The following is a 20,810-nucleotide window of genomic DNA, read 5'->3' on the forward strand; positions in this document are numbered from 1 at the left end:
TACACAGGGCTGCCTTCAGATATCGTCTAAAAGTCTGGTAGTTGTTGTTCTCTTTGACATCTGGTGGGAGGGCGTTCCACAGGGCGGGTGCCACTACCAAGAAGGCCTTCTGCCTGGTTCCCTGTAACTTGGCTTCTCACAGTGAGGGAACCGCCAGAAGGCCCTTGGCACTGGACCTCAGTGTCCGGGTAGAATGATGGGGGTGAGACGCTCTTTTTAGACATTTGACCCTCTCTCCTGGAGGAGCCAACATTCCCTAATGAAAAGGCAAGGTCCCCCCGTCCACACACCCAAACTGCCCACGCTTCTCACCCGTCCACTGCATCCGCCGCGTTCTCCTCCTCCGCTGGGGGTTCACTGATCACCTCCAGGTCTCCTAAGCTGGCTCGTTGCTTTGGGTCCTGTTCACCTGCTTTGTGATAAGCAAAAGCTGTGTCTATCCAAATGTCACTTGTCGGAAGCCATGCGGGGGGGGGGGGAGTGCTCCTGTGCTCAGGTCCTGCTTACAGACTTCCCACAGGCATCTGGTGGCCACTGTGAGTTAGAGGATTCTGGACCAGATGGGTCAGATCCAGCACACTCTTCTCATGTTATTTGTGATGAGGAAGAGTCTTTCGCCTGAGGGCCGCATTTCCTTCGGGGGGGGGGCACATGCAACTGGTGGGCAGGGCCAGGGGCAAAAGCAGGCAGGACAATGAATGTAAATTTTACCCTTGTATGGCAGGCTAGTTTCAGCACACACCCATCTCTATCCTCCATCCAAGCAAGCAAGAGGAGGCAGATGTTTGTGTGTGTGTGCTTGTGTGTGTGTAAAAAGGTAAAGGTAAAGGGACCCCTGACCATTAGGTCCAGTCGTGGCCGACTCTGGGGTTGCGGCGCTCATCTCGCTTTATTGGCCGAGGGAGCCGGCGTACAGCTTCCGGGTCATGTGGCCAGCATGACTAAGCTGCTTCTGGCGAACCAGAGCAATGCACAGAAATGGCGTTTACCTTCCCGCCGGAATGGTACCTATTTATCTACTTGCACTTTGATGTGCTTTTGAACTGCTAGGTTGGCAGCAGCAGGGACCGAGCAACGGGAGCTCACTCCGTCGCGGGGATTCGAACCGCCGACCTTCTGATCAGCAAGTCCTAGGCTCTGTGGTTTAACCCACAGCACCACCCATATAAATATAGACACACACAAATGCAAGGTGTGACCGGAAAGTTTGGTGAATGGTCACAGAAATCGGACAGTGAGAAATATTTGAACATACATACCTTACAGGCCTTCAAAGTAGCCCCCCTCTGATACAATGCACCATTGACAACGTTCATAGAACTGTTGGAAACTTCTGGAGAAGTTCTCTTTTCTTATTGCTTTCAGTTTCCTTGTCATAGCAGCTTGGACATGTGAAATGTTGGAAAATCTGTGTGTGACCTTTCAGTGCAGATTTCAGTTTTGGGGAAAGAAAAATCCGGTGGGGCCAGATCGGGAGAATATGGGGGTGGGACAACTCAGTAACCTCAGTAACGATTTCACGTGGAATATGCAATTCTTCCACCATCATTCGGACGGACAAACGCCGATCCCGCATCAATAACTCACGAACTCTGTCGACATTTGCCGCCGTTCTGCTTGTTGAGGGCCTGCCAGACCGATGGTCATCTTCGATGGTTTGCCGGCCTTCACGGAAATGCTTAAACCACTCATACACTGAAGGTGTATCTGAAGAAGTGTGCATGCACACGAAAGCTCATACCAAGAACTAACTTAGTTGGTCTTTAAGGTGCTATTGGAAGGAATTTTTTTATTTTCACTCATACACTGTCTTTCAAGTTACAGCTTCATCTCAGTACACAATTGTGAGCATTTCCTGGGTTTTCAATGCCGATTGTATGTTCAAATATTTCTCCCTGTACGATTTCTGCGACCATTCACTGAACTTTCCAGTCACACCTTGTACATATCTTTGTGTGTGTATTCTAAACTGTCTTTAATATTATGTTTTAATGCTGTAACATGCCCATGAACCTTAGGTTAAGGGTGGGTAATACATATATTATTATGATTATTATTAAGTGTTCAAGGGCACATTCTAGCCAGGCAAAAACACTCAAGGAGAATGCAATGCAGAGCTAGTGAGAGAAGTGACTCGGGGAGATGGTATGTGACTGGAGAAACTTCTGAGGGCCAGATAGACGGGTCCAGAGGGCCACATTCAGCCCACAGGTCTGCACCCCTGTTCTGCAACACCTGAAGGACCACAGACTCTCCCATCCCACTTGTGGACTTAAATACACCCACATCCCTTTTGCCCCTGGTTTAGAAGTGTGAGGAGAGAGATCAGCGCTTTAGCACTGCAGGGATGGCAGCCAGGAAGAGGGTCTTCTCTCTCCCTTACCTTTGGGCTTCTTCTTGCGACGGATGGAAGCCCGGACAATGTCTGAGCCAAAATGATTGTGCCGGTGCCGCTTTGAACGGACATCGCAGAACCAGTCCCCTGACAGGATCTTCAACCAGCTGGGATCTGAGACGGACTCACGCAGTTTGCTTGAGGGAAGAAAGACAAGCAGGCAGGTGAGGATTGCTTCTCTAGAGCAGAACCTCAGGCTGCAACCTCCTAGGCACATTTACCAGGGAGTAACCCTCACTGAACTCGATGGGAGTTACTTCTGAATTGATGTATGTAATATTGTGTCGACCGTCTCAGAATAAGTAACCCTATCCTATATCCCAGAGATGCAGAACCTGTGTCCCACCCCCAGATGTTGATAGACTCCATCTCCCAGCAACCTCAGCCAGCACTGCTAATAGCCAGGAATGATGAGAGCTGTAGTTCAAATATATAGAGAGTCAAAGCTCCCCCTGCCCTGCCATCTGGGCCATGGAATGCTGGCTGACTGACTTTTGGGGGCAGGAAGTGAAAAATTGTGGAGTGGGGTGACAGAATGGTAGCACCCTGGAAGAAGGCACGGCTGGCTGGCTAGAATTCTGAACTGAAGCACTTCATACTGCAACACTTTGTTGCAGGCTTCGGCTCATATGAAATAATAAAAATAAAATTTACAACATGCCCTTTACCAGCAGTTCCCAGGGCAGTTTACAACAATTTTAAATTCAGCATTAAAAACAACTAAAGCCAATTGCAGTCACAGGAACAGGGTGAGGCCTGAAAACATACATCGCAGGTGTCTGAGGCCCAGGTGAATAGGCACATCTTCAGCAATTGCCAACAGCTGCAGCTCGCCATCACTGGGCACCACCATTTCAGAACCATTTCAGCTCAGAACCATTTCTGAAAACCATTTCCACTCTGGCAGCTGAGCTAGGAAATCCTGCCAAAGGTGCCTCATAAATTCCATGCCAAATGCCCACGAAGAGAGAATCCACAGACTGAAAAATTTCATCCTCGACCTGCCCCCAACAATTCTTTCCTATATAGACAGAATCAAAGGAGGCTGCCTTATACCAAACCAGACCATTGGGCTCTCTAGCTCAGTATTGTTTACACTGGCTGGCAGCAGATCTCTGGGGTTTCAGGCAAGGGTTCCCTCCCAGCCCTACTTGGAGAAGCTGGGGATTGAACCTGGGACCTTGTACATGTAAAACAAATGCTCTGCCACTGAGCCAGGGCCCCTCCCAGAATTTTTACTGACTCAGGTGAATTAGAGCTACGATTTGCTCCATTCCAGCTAAAGAAAGTGTGCTCCTTTGTTAACAGAACTCAGGTTAGGACTGGGGGGGGGGGGGAGCGGCAGAATACAAAATAAACCAGCCTAGCCAGTTTGTTTTGTATTGCTTTTTCAGCCAGTTGCCATAATGAGAAAGAGAGGGAGAGGTTCTCAGCCTGTTATTTTCTCCTCAGCTGTATATCTTTCACTTTTTAGCAGAGCCCACTAAGTCTAGTTTTGTCCCCAGCCTCCTCCCTGCTGAGTTCTTCAAGGGTATCATTGAGACTGTCAGTGCCACAAACCTGGAACGACTGTAAGAAAGGCAAGCAAGGCAGGTGGAGGCTTGCTGAGGGCAGACTGGGGTTGGTGTGTGGGGTCTCAGGAAGAGCCAGAGAGGCCTGTCCTTGTCCTGTTTTTTGGTGAGCCACAAATATGTGAAGACCAGATAACGTTGCTGGGCGATTTTCAGGAAAACCTCCCTCTGCCAGCCAACTCTCCCCTTCAAGGTCTCCAGGCAGGGTGTCCTGTTTCGATTAGCGCAAGGAATCTTAAAAGGGGGAAAGGGAGGGGGTGCCTATAAAAAGTATGAACAAAGGCTATTTGCGACGGCTTCACCATCACACTGGTGAGTGTGGCTCGCCCGCTCTGTTTTACTCAGCTGAATAAATTAGTGATTATGGGAATCTCCTCTGCCTACGACATTTATTGGCTTTTCAGTGACCAAGGCAGCTTGGGCCCGATTAGCGGACCCCAACAGGTGGGGCAGTGCCCTAATGGACCAGACTCCATCAGCTGGTCCTGGTATAAGGAAGCCTCTGTGTCCATACATGTTGGAGCTACCACCACCAAGCTGCTTCTCACCTGATGCGTCCTTCCTCCGACATCCGCAGCTGCGAGTCTCTCCGCAGCACTTCCGCAATGGCGTTCTGCTCCTCCTCAGTCAGAAAGCTGAGGTCCAGCAAGGAGTCCATGCCAATGTCTTGATCCATGGGGGGGGGGAGGGAAGTACTCCGTGTGAGTGTCACAAGCCAACTTCACCAGGGTCTAAACGCTGCTCTTCTGAAAGGCCCTTCTGGTTTGGCTTGTCAGTACATCATCCTGCGACATGGAAACGGGAGGTCCAGCCAGCAGGCCAGTATTATTATCCCACTCTTTGCCATAGGCTCTCAAGAAGCCTTCTAGGTGATGCTCCATGGGAGACTACACTCCGTCCGGATCGACCATTTTGAGAGACAAGGCCACAACCAGCTGAAAGAGAAAGGCAGGAAAGACACAATTTTAATGCCAGAACCTCATTCTCAAGCGGAACACATTGATGTTAATTTAAAAATCAGTTGAACCGCCATGAACTGTTCTAAAGAACCTTGGGCACTGTAGTCGGCTGGGCCTCTGAGACAGCTATCTGAGATCCCTAGCCCTCCCCCCACAAAACTACAGTTCCCAGAGTTCCCTGAGGGAAGAGGAAATGACGAACAAGACCGTTCTACATCTGTGCTGTACAGATGTACCTAAACTAAAGGGTTTGTTTCCTATTACCAAGTACTGCTTTTGTGGAGAATGTCTCCCCAGGTGATTTCTGAGAAGAAATCTGTTGACACGGATTCCTTGTCCTTATTTTTAAACACCCCCTTGTCCAACGCCCTCCTATCATTACAGTCATAGGTCAAGGATGGTAGCAACTGCAGCCCACAGCATCTCTTCAAGAAACTGCTTCAGGAGTTCAGCTGTACACTGGCGGGAAATGCTTCTACAGCCACAGGATGGGAAGCATCTAAGTAACAATGCTTCTGGATTATGGTTTTTCAAAGGAAGGCCAAACTGTGGACATGGAACAATTAGATACAGCAGGGGTTCTACAACAAGTTATCCAACCCCATCTGTGTTTACGGAGAAAGAGACACAGCTAGAGTAGAAACAAGGCACACTTGCAGTGCATCTGTGCTGCATCCTGAAGATGGAAGAGAAACGCAGTGGAAGAAAAACGCAGAGGGAGTGCCCTAAAGCAGGACACTTTGCAACAGCTTCTGTGCAACTCAAGGAGTGCAATTCAAGCAGACTGAACTAAGGCCTTGCCTGCGCTTTACATTTAAAGCTGTAACATACCACTCTAAACAGTCCTTCTATGGATTTGCATTTTGTTGTAATTTTATGATGTTTTAGGATTTAAAAAAAAATCTCATACACTATTTTGAATTCCTCCCCTAAATGTTAAGTAGTCTATTCAATTCAGTTCTCAATTAAAGGCAAACCTAGCTAATTTGCACTTTCCAGTACAATTTGCAAGGGAAACACTTTGTAATTCACACTTCTCCAAATTTTGCATTCCAGTAATGTGTACAAAATACATATACTAAAGTAAACTGCGCATACAAATACTTATTAGTGAAAACAAACAATAAGAATGCACTATACTAGGGGAAATAATTCTGCCTTGGGCACCAAAATACCTTGGACAGGATCTATAGATGTGTATTCCAGATGTGTACCCTTGTTAGCCTATACCAATCCAAAGGTAAAAGGTGCATTTTAGAGGCTGAGAAGCTAAAGATCAAGAAAAATGCAAAAACCAAAAGAAAATGCTACAATAATGCGGATGTGGGTTTCACATTCCTGTTGCCTTGGGTTCTTGCTTTCTCAGCGTGCTATTGTGCAGGATGCCTCAACCTGACACTTTCTTGGTCCACTTCCTGTATCTGATGAAACAGCCCCTAAGCGACAAAAGTTCATGTCTCAATAATCTGGAAGAGGCATTTTTACTCAAGTCATATTAACATCGCCTCTTCACTTGCCCTGACCACCACTTCTGAACTGAATGTTATCCAGTACTGAAATCCCATGTTAAATACAGATATCAAGCATTCAGAGATTACTTCAAAAATATTCAAATATTCAAAAAAGAGAGAGAAAGGAAGAAATATGCTGGTGACGATTCAGCACCCAAACATGTAGACGAGACGATAATCCTGCCATCCAGAACAATTACAGGGAGGTTCTGCCTTTTCAGTGGGATGCAAACATTTGTACAACAAACACCCTTCTGCTACCCCCAACCCGCAAAACAGGGAGAAAAGCATGAAACCCAGTTTGACAGATCACAGGATGTGATGTGGTTTGTGCCTTTGTCTATAGCAGATAATGTGAACACCCAGATTAGTTTAAAACACTAAAAGAAGAGCGCTGCTGGATCAGGCCAAACACCCATTTAGTCCAACATCCCTACATTAGCTGATGGACACGGGAAGCCCACAAGTAGATTATATGAGGCAATGGCTGCCCAGTAACTGCCATTCAGAGTCATGTCGCTTTTGATCCTGGGTGTTGTAGGTACTTACTTACACAGCCACAACTTTGCATGGCTGGGTGGGAAATAAACAAACAAATGGAGAGCAGAGGAAACCCATTCTCAGTTTATTTATTCCCACCACATCTGTGCAAAAGCTGTGATGGCTCTGGCTGCATCCCAGAGCCCTCACACCCCCTTCCCAAAGCCAAAAATCCGTACTAAAATGCTGGTTAATTTTCACGAGGGATTAAATATATATGTATATTATTATGCAAATTTCTGCAGCATGTGGAGAACTTAATTTAAGACTGGAAAGAGGAGAAACAAAATTGAGACCATCCCGAGGGCTGTGTGAAAAAAGGCTTCTCTCTGCTGGTCCTGAAACTCCCACCATTCAGCTTTATTGGGTGACCCTCAGCTCAGGTGTTATGAAAGCAGGGTTACTTTTATGGTCACATTCCATTTCCTTTCACATTTGGGGTATTATAAGCGACTCCTAAGCCTAGACTAGGCGTGGAGGCCCAACTTTATACCCCAAGATCTGCATTCTTTCCTGAGTAACCTTTTGGGAGGCACATGTGGGTGGGGCCAGAGGCAAAAGTGGGTGGAGCAACTAATGCAACTTTTACCTTTGTACAATGGGCTAGCCCCCCCCCTTTCCAGACAAGCAAGAGGGCCAGGGAGAGGTGCGGCTTGGAGAAAGTTCCAGGGGCCAGATGGAGAGGTCTGGAGGGCCACATTCAGCTCCTGGGTCTGTGGTTCCCCAGGAAAGCTGGGCAAACTTTGCCAGACTGCTACCACTTCTTCAGTCCCTCGCAGAAACATGCACTCCCTTCATTTTCAGCCCAGCCCTTGCCCAAGTCCAGGATGGAACTCTGGGGAATTCCTACTTGCAAACACACACACCTGCACCCTGGAGAGATTTCAATAGGCTTTTCCTTTTCCTTTTTTACAGCCACCTGAAGTTTACTCTGTGCAAGGAATCACACCCTGCACAAACACAGCCTCTCCCTCCACACACACACACACACACGGGCTCAGCTCACAGCTTCCAGTCTGCTGCTCCCTTCCCACAACATTTCTCTGGTTCAGGTTCAGGCCCAAGACACGGTTAAACGTTGCTTCCAGTTGTAGATAGGTAGCCGTGTTGGTCTGCCATAGTCAAAATAAAAAAAAAAAATTTCCTTCCAGTAGCACCTTAAAGACCAACTAAGTTAGTTCTTGGTATGAGCTTTCGTGTGCATGCACACTTCTTCAGATACACTGAAACAGAAGTTGCCAGATCCTTCTATATAGTGAGAAGGTGGGGAGGGGTGTTACTCAGAAGGGTGGTGGGAATGGGAGATAGGCAGATAGCTGGGAGAGCCTGTTGACGACTCTTAACGACTGTAATAGGTCTTACAGGAAAAGGCAAGGGGTGAGAAGGTGAGAAATGGTTTAGTCATGTATAGTGAGATAAGAATCCAATGTCTTTGTTCAGCCCAGGTGTCTCCATGGTTTTAAGTTTGGTAATGAGTTGTAATTCAGCAGTTTCTCTTTCCAGTCTATTTCTGAAATTCCTTTGTAGTAAAACAGCTACTTTGAGATCTTGTATAGAATGTCCTGGGAGATTGAAGTGTTCTCCTACTGGTTTCTCTGTTTTGTGATTCTTGATGTCAGATTTATGTCCGTTTATTCTTTGGCGTAAGGTTTGGCCTGTTTGTCCAATATAGAGAGCTGAAGGACACTGTTGGCATTTGATGGCATACACAATGTTAGACGATGAGCAATTAAATAGTCCCGAGATGGTATGTGTGATGTTGTTGGGGCCAGTAATGTTATACCAACATCCCACACAACGATGGTTTAGAAGCTATAAGGAACACCATTTTAGATAAAACCACAGCGGACCTTGCCACCAAACTCTGCCAATTTGTCCTTACCCACAACAACTTCAAATTCGGTGATGACCTGTTCCTTCAGATCAGCGGCACAGCAATGGGCACCCGCATGGCCCCACAGTATGCCAACATCTTCATGGCAGATTTAGAACAACGTTTCCTGAACTCCTACCCACTCAAACCTCTCTTGTACCTGCGATACATTGACGATATTTTTATCATCTGGACACATGGTCAACAGACCCTGGACACCTTTCACCAGAAATTCAATGATTTTCACCCCACAATCAACCTTACAATGAATCAATCTAGAGGACTTCCGGTCGGTGCCAGCGCTTAATGGCGGTCCTAGCTCCGAGCTCCGGAGAAGGACTGCTTCGCAAGTTCGGGTCTTACCCGCTACGGCAAGCGGGGGACCCCTAAAATCCCAGGCGCTGAAGCCTGAGAACAAGGAGACTCGGTGGGCACCTTTGCGCCCCCCGGTACCGTGAAAGAGCCTTTTTAAAGGCTACGGATCGACATCGGGAGAGAGCGCGGTGCTGAGAGTCGCTACCCAGCCTGCGAAGTGAAGCCGCGTCGCCATAAGCGGAGAGCGCCGATTCCTTCCTGAAAAGAAAATTTGGACTGAATTCCCGTGAGTAAGAGCTGAAAAATAATCGGGACCCTTTAAATTTTTTAAAAATTGGACTAAAAACAGGGGAGATCTAAACAAAGGAAGTCTGCCTCCCCCCGACTGCATGAAAGCGAAAGCAACGGAGCTCTAAACTTGCATCCGTTTAAACCCGCTCTTTAATCAGCTAAACCGGACATTTGGACCTTTGATCTCCCCTCTAGCTAGCAGGGCAGAGGGGAGGTGAATTGGATTAATAACTGCATGAAATACTGGAAGTAAAAAAACCTCTGCCGTCTCACCCATCTGAAAGTATGAAACGGTCTGCCTTTTTAGCACACTGAACTGACTTTTCCCTGTGAAGCGATACTTTGATACAAAGTTTCCACAGTGCCTGGTTACTGTGTAATATAAGAAGAAATAGTATAAATTGGACAACTGTGGCAGTTTAAAGTAACAAGTTTCCAGCAATACTGACTTTGACTGTGTAAATCTCTTGTTTTATATTCTGGACAATCTCCCTTGTTTTTGTATTTGGAATTTTGCTCTATGGCCATTTTGATTTGCTCCCTCTAGAGGATAAAGTAAAGTTCAGCACAGCCTGATAGTGGAATTTTCCAAGGGAGAATAAATCCCGTGGGAATTGACCTTGACATGAGTGGCTCACAAGAAGAGATAGTCACAAGAGCCAAGACCAAGCAACATCAACAACAACAGCTGCAGCAGCAACAGGTAAAGAAAAGAGGTTCAATTTCAGGCGCAACAGCCGGATCAGCAGGAACAACAGGACAAGATAAAGGAGCAGCCGTCTCTATGGAAGCTGTGACAGATGCTCTGCTCAAGATAAACCAAACTCTGGAGTCTTTGACAAAACAGACTACAGAGAACACACTAAAATTAACAGAAATTTCAGCAAGATTAAACCAGAATACAGAATCTATAAATAAATTGGTCGAGGAAAATGCCACTACGCGCCAAATTGCGGAAGACGCCAAGGCCACGGCGGGAGAGACACAGGAGAAACTAGAGCCGATCGCCAAGAAGGTCTATGAGCATGATGCAACTTTGGCCTTGTGGGAGTTACAGAGGAAAGAGAGGAACTTAAAATTAAGACTGATTCCGGAGAATGAAAGAGACAACCTTGTGGAATATCTGACACGGGAGTTTGCGGATTGTTGGGACCTTGAGGAAGACGAATTCAAAATCACGACTGCCTTTAGATTGGGTAAAAAGCAAGACAGAAAGACCCCGAGAGACTGTTTGATTACACTCAGATCTAAGGAGGAAAGAGATAAAATACTAAGACTACACTTTGAAAAGGCCTTGCAAATTGGAAATTCAGCTGCACAGATCTTTAAAGACATCCCAAAATACATTTTGGACTTAAGAAATTTCTACAAGGACTTAGCTCTTTTGTTAAAGAAAAATTCTATCCGCTTCAGGTGGGAATTCCCACAAGGACTGTCATTCGACTACAAGTTAAGGAAGGTGAAAATAAAGACAATTCAAGATAAAGACAAATTTTTGGCAAGATACCAGGAGGACCTACAGAAGGGGACTGTGGATGTACTTGCAGAACAGAGGAGAGCATTGGATATCCTGAATCTCTCGATTGGACAAAATCCACCACCATCAGAAGAAGAGCAACAACTTGGAGCTGTTGGAGGTGCCCTAGGAAAATAGCAAGATGGCGTTGCAATTCCTTAGTTGGAATTGTAATGGGCTCAATGGGCCTTTGAAGAGAAGACAAGTATTTCACATATTGAATAGAGAACATTTGGATTTGATATGCCTACAAGAAACTCACATAACCAGAGCCCATAGGAGACTACTTATAAATAAAAGGCTAGGACAAGAATTTATCTCATCAGACAAAGTTAAGAAGAGAGGAGTTGTAATATATGTCAAGGAAAAATGGGCTCCAAAAATGATATTCAAGGACGAACAAGGGAGATATCTGGCAGTGGAGATACAAATACAAGGAGAAAAATTTCTAGTGGTTGGAATCTATGCACCAAATGAAGGCAAATCTGACTTCTTTAAGAGACTCCATGAAACCCTCACTGACTATTTGGATTACAATATGATCATCATGGGAGACATGAATGGCGTGGTCTCCACCAACATGGACAAGGCACAAAGACTAACAGTTAGCAAGGAAGGGAGACTCCCTAAGACTTTTTTCGAAATGACAGAAAATATGGACTTGATAGATATATGGAGAACAAGGAACCCTCTGGAGAGAGAGGGAACTTTCTTCTCCCAAGCAATGAAGACCTGGACCAGAATCGACCAAATCTGGGTTACTAGTGGAATGGCTCCAAAGATTAAGAAAGTGGAAATCTGCTCAAAAACTTGCTCCGACCATAACGCCGTGAAGATGGAGATGAAACTCACAATAACTGGTCAATTTAGATGGAGAATGAATGACACCCTCTTTCGAGACAAGGAGATTCTCACGAAGGCCCAAAAGACCCTAAAAGATTATTTTGAAATAAATTTGAGGACCGACGTGGAGAAAAGAGTGATCTGGGATGCAAGTAAAGCGGTTATGAGAGGATTTTTGATTCAACAAAATTCAATAAAGAGGAAAAAACAAAATGAGAAAAAAGAGAAGATTTTGGAAATGATAAAGGAAGGAGAGAGAAAATTAAGAACAAAACCAAAATCTCAGGACATTCTAAGAGAAATCAAACTATACCAAACACAATATATGGAATTGATGAACCAAGAGATTGAATGGAAGATAAAGCAAATGAAGCAAAAGACCTTTGAATCAGCAAATAAATGTGGCAAACTTCTGGCATGGCAACTGAAGAAAAGGCAGAAACTAAATACAGTTACAAGCCTAGAGGTGGATGGAAAGAATATATCTAAACCTAATGAAATTAGAAACTGCTTTCTAAGTTACTTCAAAAAACTCTACACTCAAGGCCCGCAAAATGAAGAAGATATAGATAAATTCCTTGGAAAATATGGATTACAAAAAATCTCTCATCAAAGCAAGATGGATTTGAACCAGAGAATCTCAGAACAAGAGATAGAGGCTGCCATTCAGAATATGCAATTGGGCAAATCTCCGGGACCAGATGGACTGACTTCTAGATACTACAAATCGCTGAAGGAATGGTTGACTCAACCATTAAGAGAAGTGTGTAATGAGATTCTTGAGGGAAAAAGGGCGCCTGAATCGTGGAAAGAGGCATATATTTCACTCATACCAAAGTCAGAGACTGAAAAGACCCAACTTAAGAACTACCGCCCAATATCACTCCTTAATGTGGATTACAAAATTTTTGCAGACATTTTGGCAAAAAGATTTAAAAGAGTTTTGATGGAGAAGATTCATAAGGACCAAGCAGGCTTTCTCCCTAAAAGACACCTGGCAGACAATGTAAGGAATGTAATAGACATTCTGGAAAAGCTAGAGGTGAATATAAACACTAAAGCAGTATTGATTTTTGTGGATGCGGAGAAAGCCTTCGACAATATTTCTTGGAGTTTTATGAGGAAGAATCTTCATGGGATGGGGGTAGGCCAGGGTTTTGAGAATGGTATGGCTGCAATATATTCTGAACAAAAAGCTAAGCTGATTGTAAACAATGTTGTGACTGAGGAACTTAAGATAGAAAAAGGAACACGACAGGGGTGCCCGATTTCCCCATTACTTTTTATTTCAGTTCTGGAGGTGTTGCTGAACATGATAAGAAATGACCAGCAGGTCAAAGGTGTGCAGGTCGGAGCTAAACATTATAAGTTAAGAGCGTTTGCAGATGACTTAGTATTGACTTTGCAAGAGCCAAACACTAGTACGAAAAGGGTTTTAGAAATAATACAACAGTTTGGCCAGGTAGCTGGATTTAAGTTGAATAAGCAAAAAACTAAAGTTTTAGGGAAAAACTTAACAGATATGGAAAAGGAGAAATTTCAAGAGGAAACAGGTTTGACTGTGGTAAAGAAGGTGAAATACCTAGGGGTTTACTTAACATCTAAGAATGTGAATTTGTATAAGGATAACTATGAAAAATGTTGGTCAGAAATTAAAAAAGATCTAGAAATATGGTCAAATTTGAAATTGTCAATGTTAGGCCGAATTGCAGTAATTAAAATGAATGTATTGCCTAGAATGCTATTTTTGTTTCAGACCTTGCAGATTCTCGACAAGATGGAATGTTTTAAGAGGTGGCACAAAGACATTTCGAAATTTGTCTGGCAGGGCAAAAAGCCCCGAATTAAATTTAAGATATTGACAGATGCTAAAGAAAGAGGGGGTTTTGCCCTGCCGGACCTAAAATTGTACTATGAGGCTGCAGCTTTTTGCTGGCTGAAAGAATGGATGCTCCTCGAGAACACGGACATTTTGGATCTGGAAGGTTTCAATAATGCCTTTGGTTGGCATGCATATCTTTGGTATGACAAAGTCAATAGTGCCTTTAAAAACCACATTGTCAGGAAAGCATTGATTAATGTTTGGATAAGATACAAAGATCTATTGGAAAATAAAACCCCTAGATGGGTGTCACCAGTGGAGGCTAAAGCAGTGAAGAAACTCAATATGGAGGTCGGATGGCCGAAGTATTGGGAAATCTTAGAACAGGATGGAGATAAGTTCAAACTACAAAGTCAGGAGAAATTGAAGCATAAAGTAGAAAATTGGTTTCAATATCGCCAAATAATGGAATTTTTTAAACAGGACAGGAAAATTGGCTTCCAGGTGGAAAAATCAAAATTAGAAACCGAACTGTTAGAACCCAATACTAAGAACTTATCTAGAATGTACAACTTGCTGTTGAAATGGAACACACAGGAAGAAACAGTTAAATCGGCTATGATTAAGTGGGCTCAGGATGTTGGACATAACATTATGTCAGCTGACTGGGAGTGGTTATGGAACACCGGTATTAAATTTACGGCATGCAATGCCTTAAAGGAAAACATTATGAAAATGGTATACAGGTGGTACATGACCCCAGTCAAGCTGGCAAAAATCTATCATTTGCCTGATAATAAATGTTGGAAGTGTAAAGAGACTGAAGGTACCTTTTATCACCTTTGGTGGACATGCCCGAAGATTAAGGCCTTCTGGGAAATGATCTATAACGAAATGAAAAAGGTACTTAAATGTACCTTTCCTAAAAAGCCAGAGGCCTTCCTTTTGGGCATTGTCGGCCAATTGGTGACAAAGAAGGATAGAACTTTCTTTATGTATGCTACAACAGCAGCAAGAATACTTATCGCAAAGTACTGGAAGACACAAGATTTACCCACTCTGGAAGAATGGCAGATGAAAGTGATGGACTATATGACATTGGCCGAGATGACAGGCAGAATCCGTGATCAACGAAAAGAGACGGTGGAAGAAGACTGGAGAAAATTTAAAAGTTACCTTAAGGACCACTATAAACTTAATGAATGTTAAAAATGTTGTGGTTTTCAGAAACAAAGGGGTACAGGGATATAAGGTTAGAATATAAAAAAAAAGGACTAAGATGACAGAGATTTGAAAGCAACAATTGGGAGTTGCTAGTTGAAGTATGGACATTGGGATGCAGAGAGGGGGGGTATGGGGAAGTCCAAGAAAAGAGGTTTACATGAAAATATGTTTGAAACTATGCGTGTTTGTTTGTCTCTTTTAGTGTTTGTTCGTCTTTTTAAAATTTTGTAAAACCAATAAAAATTTTATAAAAAAAAAAAAAATACAATGAATCAATCTATGCAAGAAATACATTTTTTGGACACTACTATAAAAATACAGGATGGGGGCATAGACACCACCTTATACCGCAAACCAACTGACGGACAAACATATCTACATGCCTCTAGCTACCATCCCAAACATACCAAACAGTCCATTGTATATAGCCAGGCACTACGTTACAGCCGCATCTGTTCCAATTCTACAGACAGAGACTCTCGCCTAAGAGATCTACAGCAAACCTTCTCAGAACTAAAATACCCAGCAGATGAAGTTAGACAACAGATCAACAGAGCCAGACTGATACCCAGAGAGAACTTGCTGCAAGACAGACCCAAAAAAGAAAATAACAGAACACCTCTAGTCATCACATACAGCTCCCAAGTTAAAACAGTACAACGCATCATCAGAGATCTACAGCCTCTCCTGGACAATGACAGTTCTCTTTCTCAAGCTCTGGGAGGAAGACCTTTCATTGCCTACAGACAGCCACCCAATCTTAAACAACTCCTAACCCACAATAATACTACAACCAGACTTAACACGGACACTGGCACCAGAGCCTGCAATAAACCCAGATGCCAACTTTGCTGCCACATACACCCGGACAACACCATTACTGGCCCCAACAACATCACACATACCATCTCGGGACTATTTAATTGCTCATCGTCTAACATTGTGTATGCCATCAAATGCCAACAGTGTCCTTCAGCTCTCTATATTGGACAAACAGGCCAAACCTTACGCCAAAGAATAAACGGACATAAATCTGACATCAAGAATCACAAAACAGAGAAACCAGTAGGAGAACACTTCAATCTCCCAGGACATTCTATACAAGATCTCAAAGTAGCTGTTTTACTACAAAGGAATTTCAGAAATAGACTGGAAAGAGAAACTGCTGAATTACAACTCATTACCAAACTTAAAACCATGGAGACACCTGGGCTGAACAAAGACATTGGATTCTTATCTCACTATACATGACTAAACCATTTCTCACCTTCTCACCCCTTGCCTTTTCCTGTAAGACCTATTACAGTCGTTAAGAGTCGTCAACAGGCTCTCCCAGCTATCTGCCTATCTCCCATTCCCACCACCCTTCTGAGTAACACCCCTCCCCACCTTCTCACTATATAGAAGGATCTGGCAACTTCTGTTTCAGTGTATCTGAAGAAGTGTGCATGCACACGAAAGCTCATACCAAGAACTAACTTAGTTGGTCTTTAAGGTGCTACTGGAAGGAAATTTTTTTTTATTTTAAACATTGCTTGTTATTTAAAGAGCGTTCAGGCACTAAACAAAAAGGTTTGTCCATGTTCCAACTTTTGCCTCACTGCTTAGCAATTATGCAGGTGATCACAAAGACATTGCGGCAGGTGTTTCCTATTAAGGGCCATGTAGCGGGGGGCGGGACGGGACCTCTGTTAATTACTAAACCTGCCCATTTCAAAATCACTTTGGTCAAGAATGCCAAGATACAGAGATTCTGATCATTTGTAGCATAGGCCCAGTCCTATAATCTGTAGTGTAGCAGTGGGTAGGTTATGGTGAGATGCAAGGAAGTACAGATCCGGGATTTTTTTTCAGAGCAAGGATATCATCCGATGAAGCACCAGGGTAATAGACAGCCCCCCACCCCTTGCCAGGAGCAGGGAATTTGGTGCAGAAAAAATGTATTGGGTCAGGACAGTACTCATTGTTTGCAATGAGTGGCAAGAAATTTCAGGGGTGTGCAATATTGCCTCCCAGATATTTCTTACTGAATCCCAGGAACGGAGTATAAACAGGCAACATTGTTTCATTACTATAGGTTATTTACAGAGATGGGAAACCTTTTTCAGCATGAGGGCCACATTCCCTTCTGTACAATCTTCTGAGGGCCACATGCAAAAGTGGGTGGAGCAATAAATGTGAATGTTTCCTTTGCCCTGTAGGCTATAGTCTACATACACTCCCACCCCAGGGCCACTGAGGGGTGTGGCCAGTGGAGGAGAGAATGTAATTGGGCTGGAAGACACAAGATCTACCCACCAGGGAAGAATGGCAGATGAAGCTGATGGACTACATGGAATTGGCGGAAATGACTGGCAGAATCCGAGACCAGGGAGTCGGTGGAAGAAGATTGGAAAAAAATTAAATATTTACAGAAATATTGCAAAATTAATGAATGTTAGAAGGATGTTGGAATGAAGTTATATGGTTTTAGCAGAAATGTAATAAAGAATTAAGTAAAAGTTGATTGATAATGGGCAAAAATGGAAAAATTGAAGGATAGACTGTTAAGATAAATTATAGAACTAAAATTGAGAAAGATGGAAAGAATTTGCTGAAATAGTTAACTGAACTAGAATACAAAAAGGGAGGTGTGAGGAGGTCGAGGAAACAAGTAAATGAAAAGTAAAGATATGGAATATTGGATGTGTTTTTAAATGTTTTTGTTTTTAAACGTTTTTGCTTTTTTGCTTCGATGTACTGATTTTTTTTTCTTTTCTTATTCTGGCTTTCATTTTCTTTTGATGTATTGTATTGTAACTTTTTACTGTCTTCCTTTTTCTCTTTTTCTGTAATTGTTAAACTTTTAATAAATATCATTTTTTTAAAAAGAGAGAGAGAGAATGCAATTGGGGAAGTGTTCCAAGGGCCACGCAGCCCTGAGGTTCCACACCCCTGGCCCTGGGTTATATCAACCACATTTTATCTAAGACTATGTCACCTCCCCCGGCCCCCAACCACCTCCTCTCGGACAGTCAGCAATCTAGTTTCTAGCTTCCCCCTGAAGCTCATGTTGGGAAAGATATGGTGCAGTCTTGGGCAACTGGATGGAGGAAGGTTGCATAAGAAAGAGCCAGAAATATCATTATCTCCAGAATGAGGCAACCAGCTTGCTTGACAAAAAAAGAAGCCAGTCTTGGTTGTTTTTCCCTTGCCCAAAACTTCTGCCAAAGCTCTCTCAATCAGAGAGGGGGTTGATTGGAGAGCTGTGGCACCTAATACCAGAGGGCAAAGGGCAATACCTGGTGGTTCAGGAGACAGCCTGGTTGCACCTGGCTGCTCAGGTATAGTGCTTGATGAGTAAGGGGTGGAGCAGACACGTTTATTCCATTTTTATAAAGCAGCATTCAAAATTATTTCTGCTCCTTCAGGTTATCACCATGTGCCAGTGGCAGAGAGAGCATCAAATGACGACAGATCAGGAGAAACCTTCTGTTGTTGTTGTTTTTTGACTTCTGTATGTTCCATCTGAACTTTTCTTCAGCCTGAGGGCTACATCTCTAATACATAACTTTTTGGGGACAACATTCCAGTGGTTGGTGGGTCCAGGGGAAAAGCAGAAGGGGCAGAGACAAAAGTGGGCAGAGCAATGGGTGGGACTCTTCCCTATGCACCGTAGGTGACATCCAAGCTGGGTAAGAGCAGGGAGTTTCTGCAAGCACAACTCAGCCAAGCCACAGGCATTATCACAGGTCAGCCAGGCGAAAGAAATCAAGGAAGGCACAGAGTGGGGCCAGTAGGGCCTGGAGAGAGTCCTGAGGGCCAGATAGACAGTCCTAGAGGGCCACATTCAGCCCAAGGCCAGAGGCTCCCAACCCCTCTGTTAAAATACACACTGCGGGCTAAACACACACAGCTCCTTCAACTGCTTTTCTCTCTGCCCCTGCAACTCATAGGCCACCATATCCACACATACCCCAACACGTTTCAAACACTTCCATCTACAATGAAGGCATGCAAACGTTTCTGCAAATAGTTTGTGGTCATAAATGCCTTACTTTGCATAATGGTATTTTGAGTAAACAGCTTGGCTTGTGGAATGGGATGTGCCTCGTCCCCAAGAAAGGCAGGCAGGCAAGCCTGCCTACTGTTTTGAGGATGGAGGAGTGCCTTGCCCCACCAAGGAACAAGGAACCGGGTCTCTACTCCAACCCAGAGATCCAGCCCGGGATTTGCCTAGCGCTCTTCCCAGAAAATCAACATTCAACACTGAACCAGCCCAGCTCAGCCTGCTTTCCACCCTGAGGGACTCATTCCCCTGGGACAGGAAGAAGGATTTCCCCATTTCTCTCCCCCGCCACCCTGTGTTAACAAGTGCCCCACAGGCAGATTGGCGGCTGTCAGGCTGTTTTGCAGGCTTCATCCCCAGCCACCTGCAAAAGAGATCCAACCCTTCCCTCCCTTGATCTTCTCCCCACTCCCTACAGGAGTGTGCAGCTTGCAGCCCGTCTCAACTTGTCCTCCTCAAGCCATCTGAATCATATTCAGCCAAAACCTGGCAGCAGCCATTTCATCAGGGTGCAGCAGAGGAAGGAGGAAAAGGGATGCAGCAGGGCCACTTTATGGGCACAGCTAAGAGTCTAGCACCTTTTGTGCCTCCTTCACTGAATTGCTTCACTCTAGCTGTTCATTAGAACAACTTGCAACTGATAACTTTGCTTCGCTGCCACTCTCTCTTTTCTCCTAAACCATATTCCTTCAGTGCTGCGTCTTTTTTTAAATTGCAAACCTGAGGGCAGAGACTCTCATTTATTGATTGCTTGATGATTTGTAAGCCTCTCCGAACCACTCTTAAGCCTTAAGCTATTTTCTAGTTTTAAAGAAATAAAATCACACCAGGCATCTGTTTTGCTCATTAAACTCAACTTATCTTTTAAACGGCAGCATGAACAGTTCTTGCAGTTTCTTGTCTTTCCAATCCTAAATCCAACTCGCCACATTTCTTCAGCAATATATTCATTTATTTATTTTAAATCCCCATGAAAATTTGTCAGCATTTTAGCCTGATATACACATTTGTATATACAATTGTGACTGATACACACATTGCAAGCAGTCCACCCCCCCTTGCCCCTAATATAAGACATTTTTGTATGCAAGTTGTTTTCATGGTGTTACGAGAATTATAAGGTCTAAGATATAAAATAAATGTTCCAAGCAAACACATATATAAATATATAAACCACATGTCTGAAACAGTACTGGAAAAAAGTCCTGAAACCATTTTGTCTCTCCCAAATTGACCTCAAATGGGAAAACCCTCCCAATTGTCTCTTCACTCACAAATCCTGCCTTAAACCTACAAAAGGACTTTATATGGGCTCTTGGGTACCCCATAAGGGAAAAGGAGCAGTTTTTTCTTATAACAATGGCCAAGTGGAGGATTTGAACCCTGGTCTCCCTGGTCCTAATCCTGCACTCTAACCACTATGCCACAATGGCTCGTCAAGTTTCCTTTCATAAAAACTCAGGAGTGATTAATAGGCTGTATACACTGAAGTCTATCCTACGATGGGGTTTATGACATATAGTTTATTTGCATGGTGGCAAACCGCTGCTGTTGAAGTGAGATCAAATGCAGAAGTTTCCCATCCTTCTGGCACAAAGGTGTGTGGTAAAGTGATTGGGGGGGGCACTGCTAGGCACCCCTGATTGTAGCCCTGTGAGGGGAACAGAGGTCTACTAACAACTTGCAGCACCCTTAACAAATGACAGTTCACAGGATTATTTGGGGGGGGGAGCTATGGCTGTTTTAAAGTGGCATAATACTGCTTTAAAAACATAGTGCAGATTAGGCCTAAATCCCCCTCCTCCGAGCTCAATATGTGGATGTTACCTTAAATCTTAACTGGATAAAAAGGTAAAGGTACCCCTGACCGTTAGGTCCAGTCACGGACGACTCTGGGGTTGC

At 44.1% G+C, this 20,810-nt stretch overlaps 1 protein-coding gene across 8 annotated transcripts in view; it reads right to left on the reverse strand.

Moving 5' to 3' along the window:
• Window positions 1-20,810, reverse strand: part of SYTL1 (synaptotagmin like 1) — a 55,642-nt gene that overhangs the window by 19,730 nt on the left and 15,102 nt on the right. For 5 of the 8 annotated variants that reach the window (XM_083512181.1, XM_083512182.1, XM_083512179.1 and 2 more), the window contains 3 exons: window positions 4,515-4,901; window positions 2,384-2,532; window positions 313-412 (listed from right to left, as the gene is read on the reverse strand). In XM_083512181.1, the coding sequence (XP_083368307.1) occupies window positions 313-412; window positions 2,384-2,532; window positions 4,515-4,642 (377 nt within the window). In that variant the 5' untranslated portion in view covers window positions 4,643-4,901. The remainder of the gene's footprint in view (window positions 1-312; window positions 413-2,383; window positions 2,533-4,514; window positions 4,902-20,810) is intronic. The other 3 variants (XM_083512184.1, XM_083512183.1, XM_083512178.1) reach the window with 1 other exon arrangement.

This window comes from Podarcis liolepis (genome assembly GCF_965112155.1).
Source record: "Podarcis liolepis genome assembly, chromosome: 7".
NCBI lineage: Eukaryota > Metazoa > Chordata > Lepidosauria > Squamata > Lacertidae > Podarcis > Podarcis liolepis.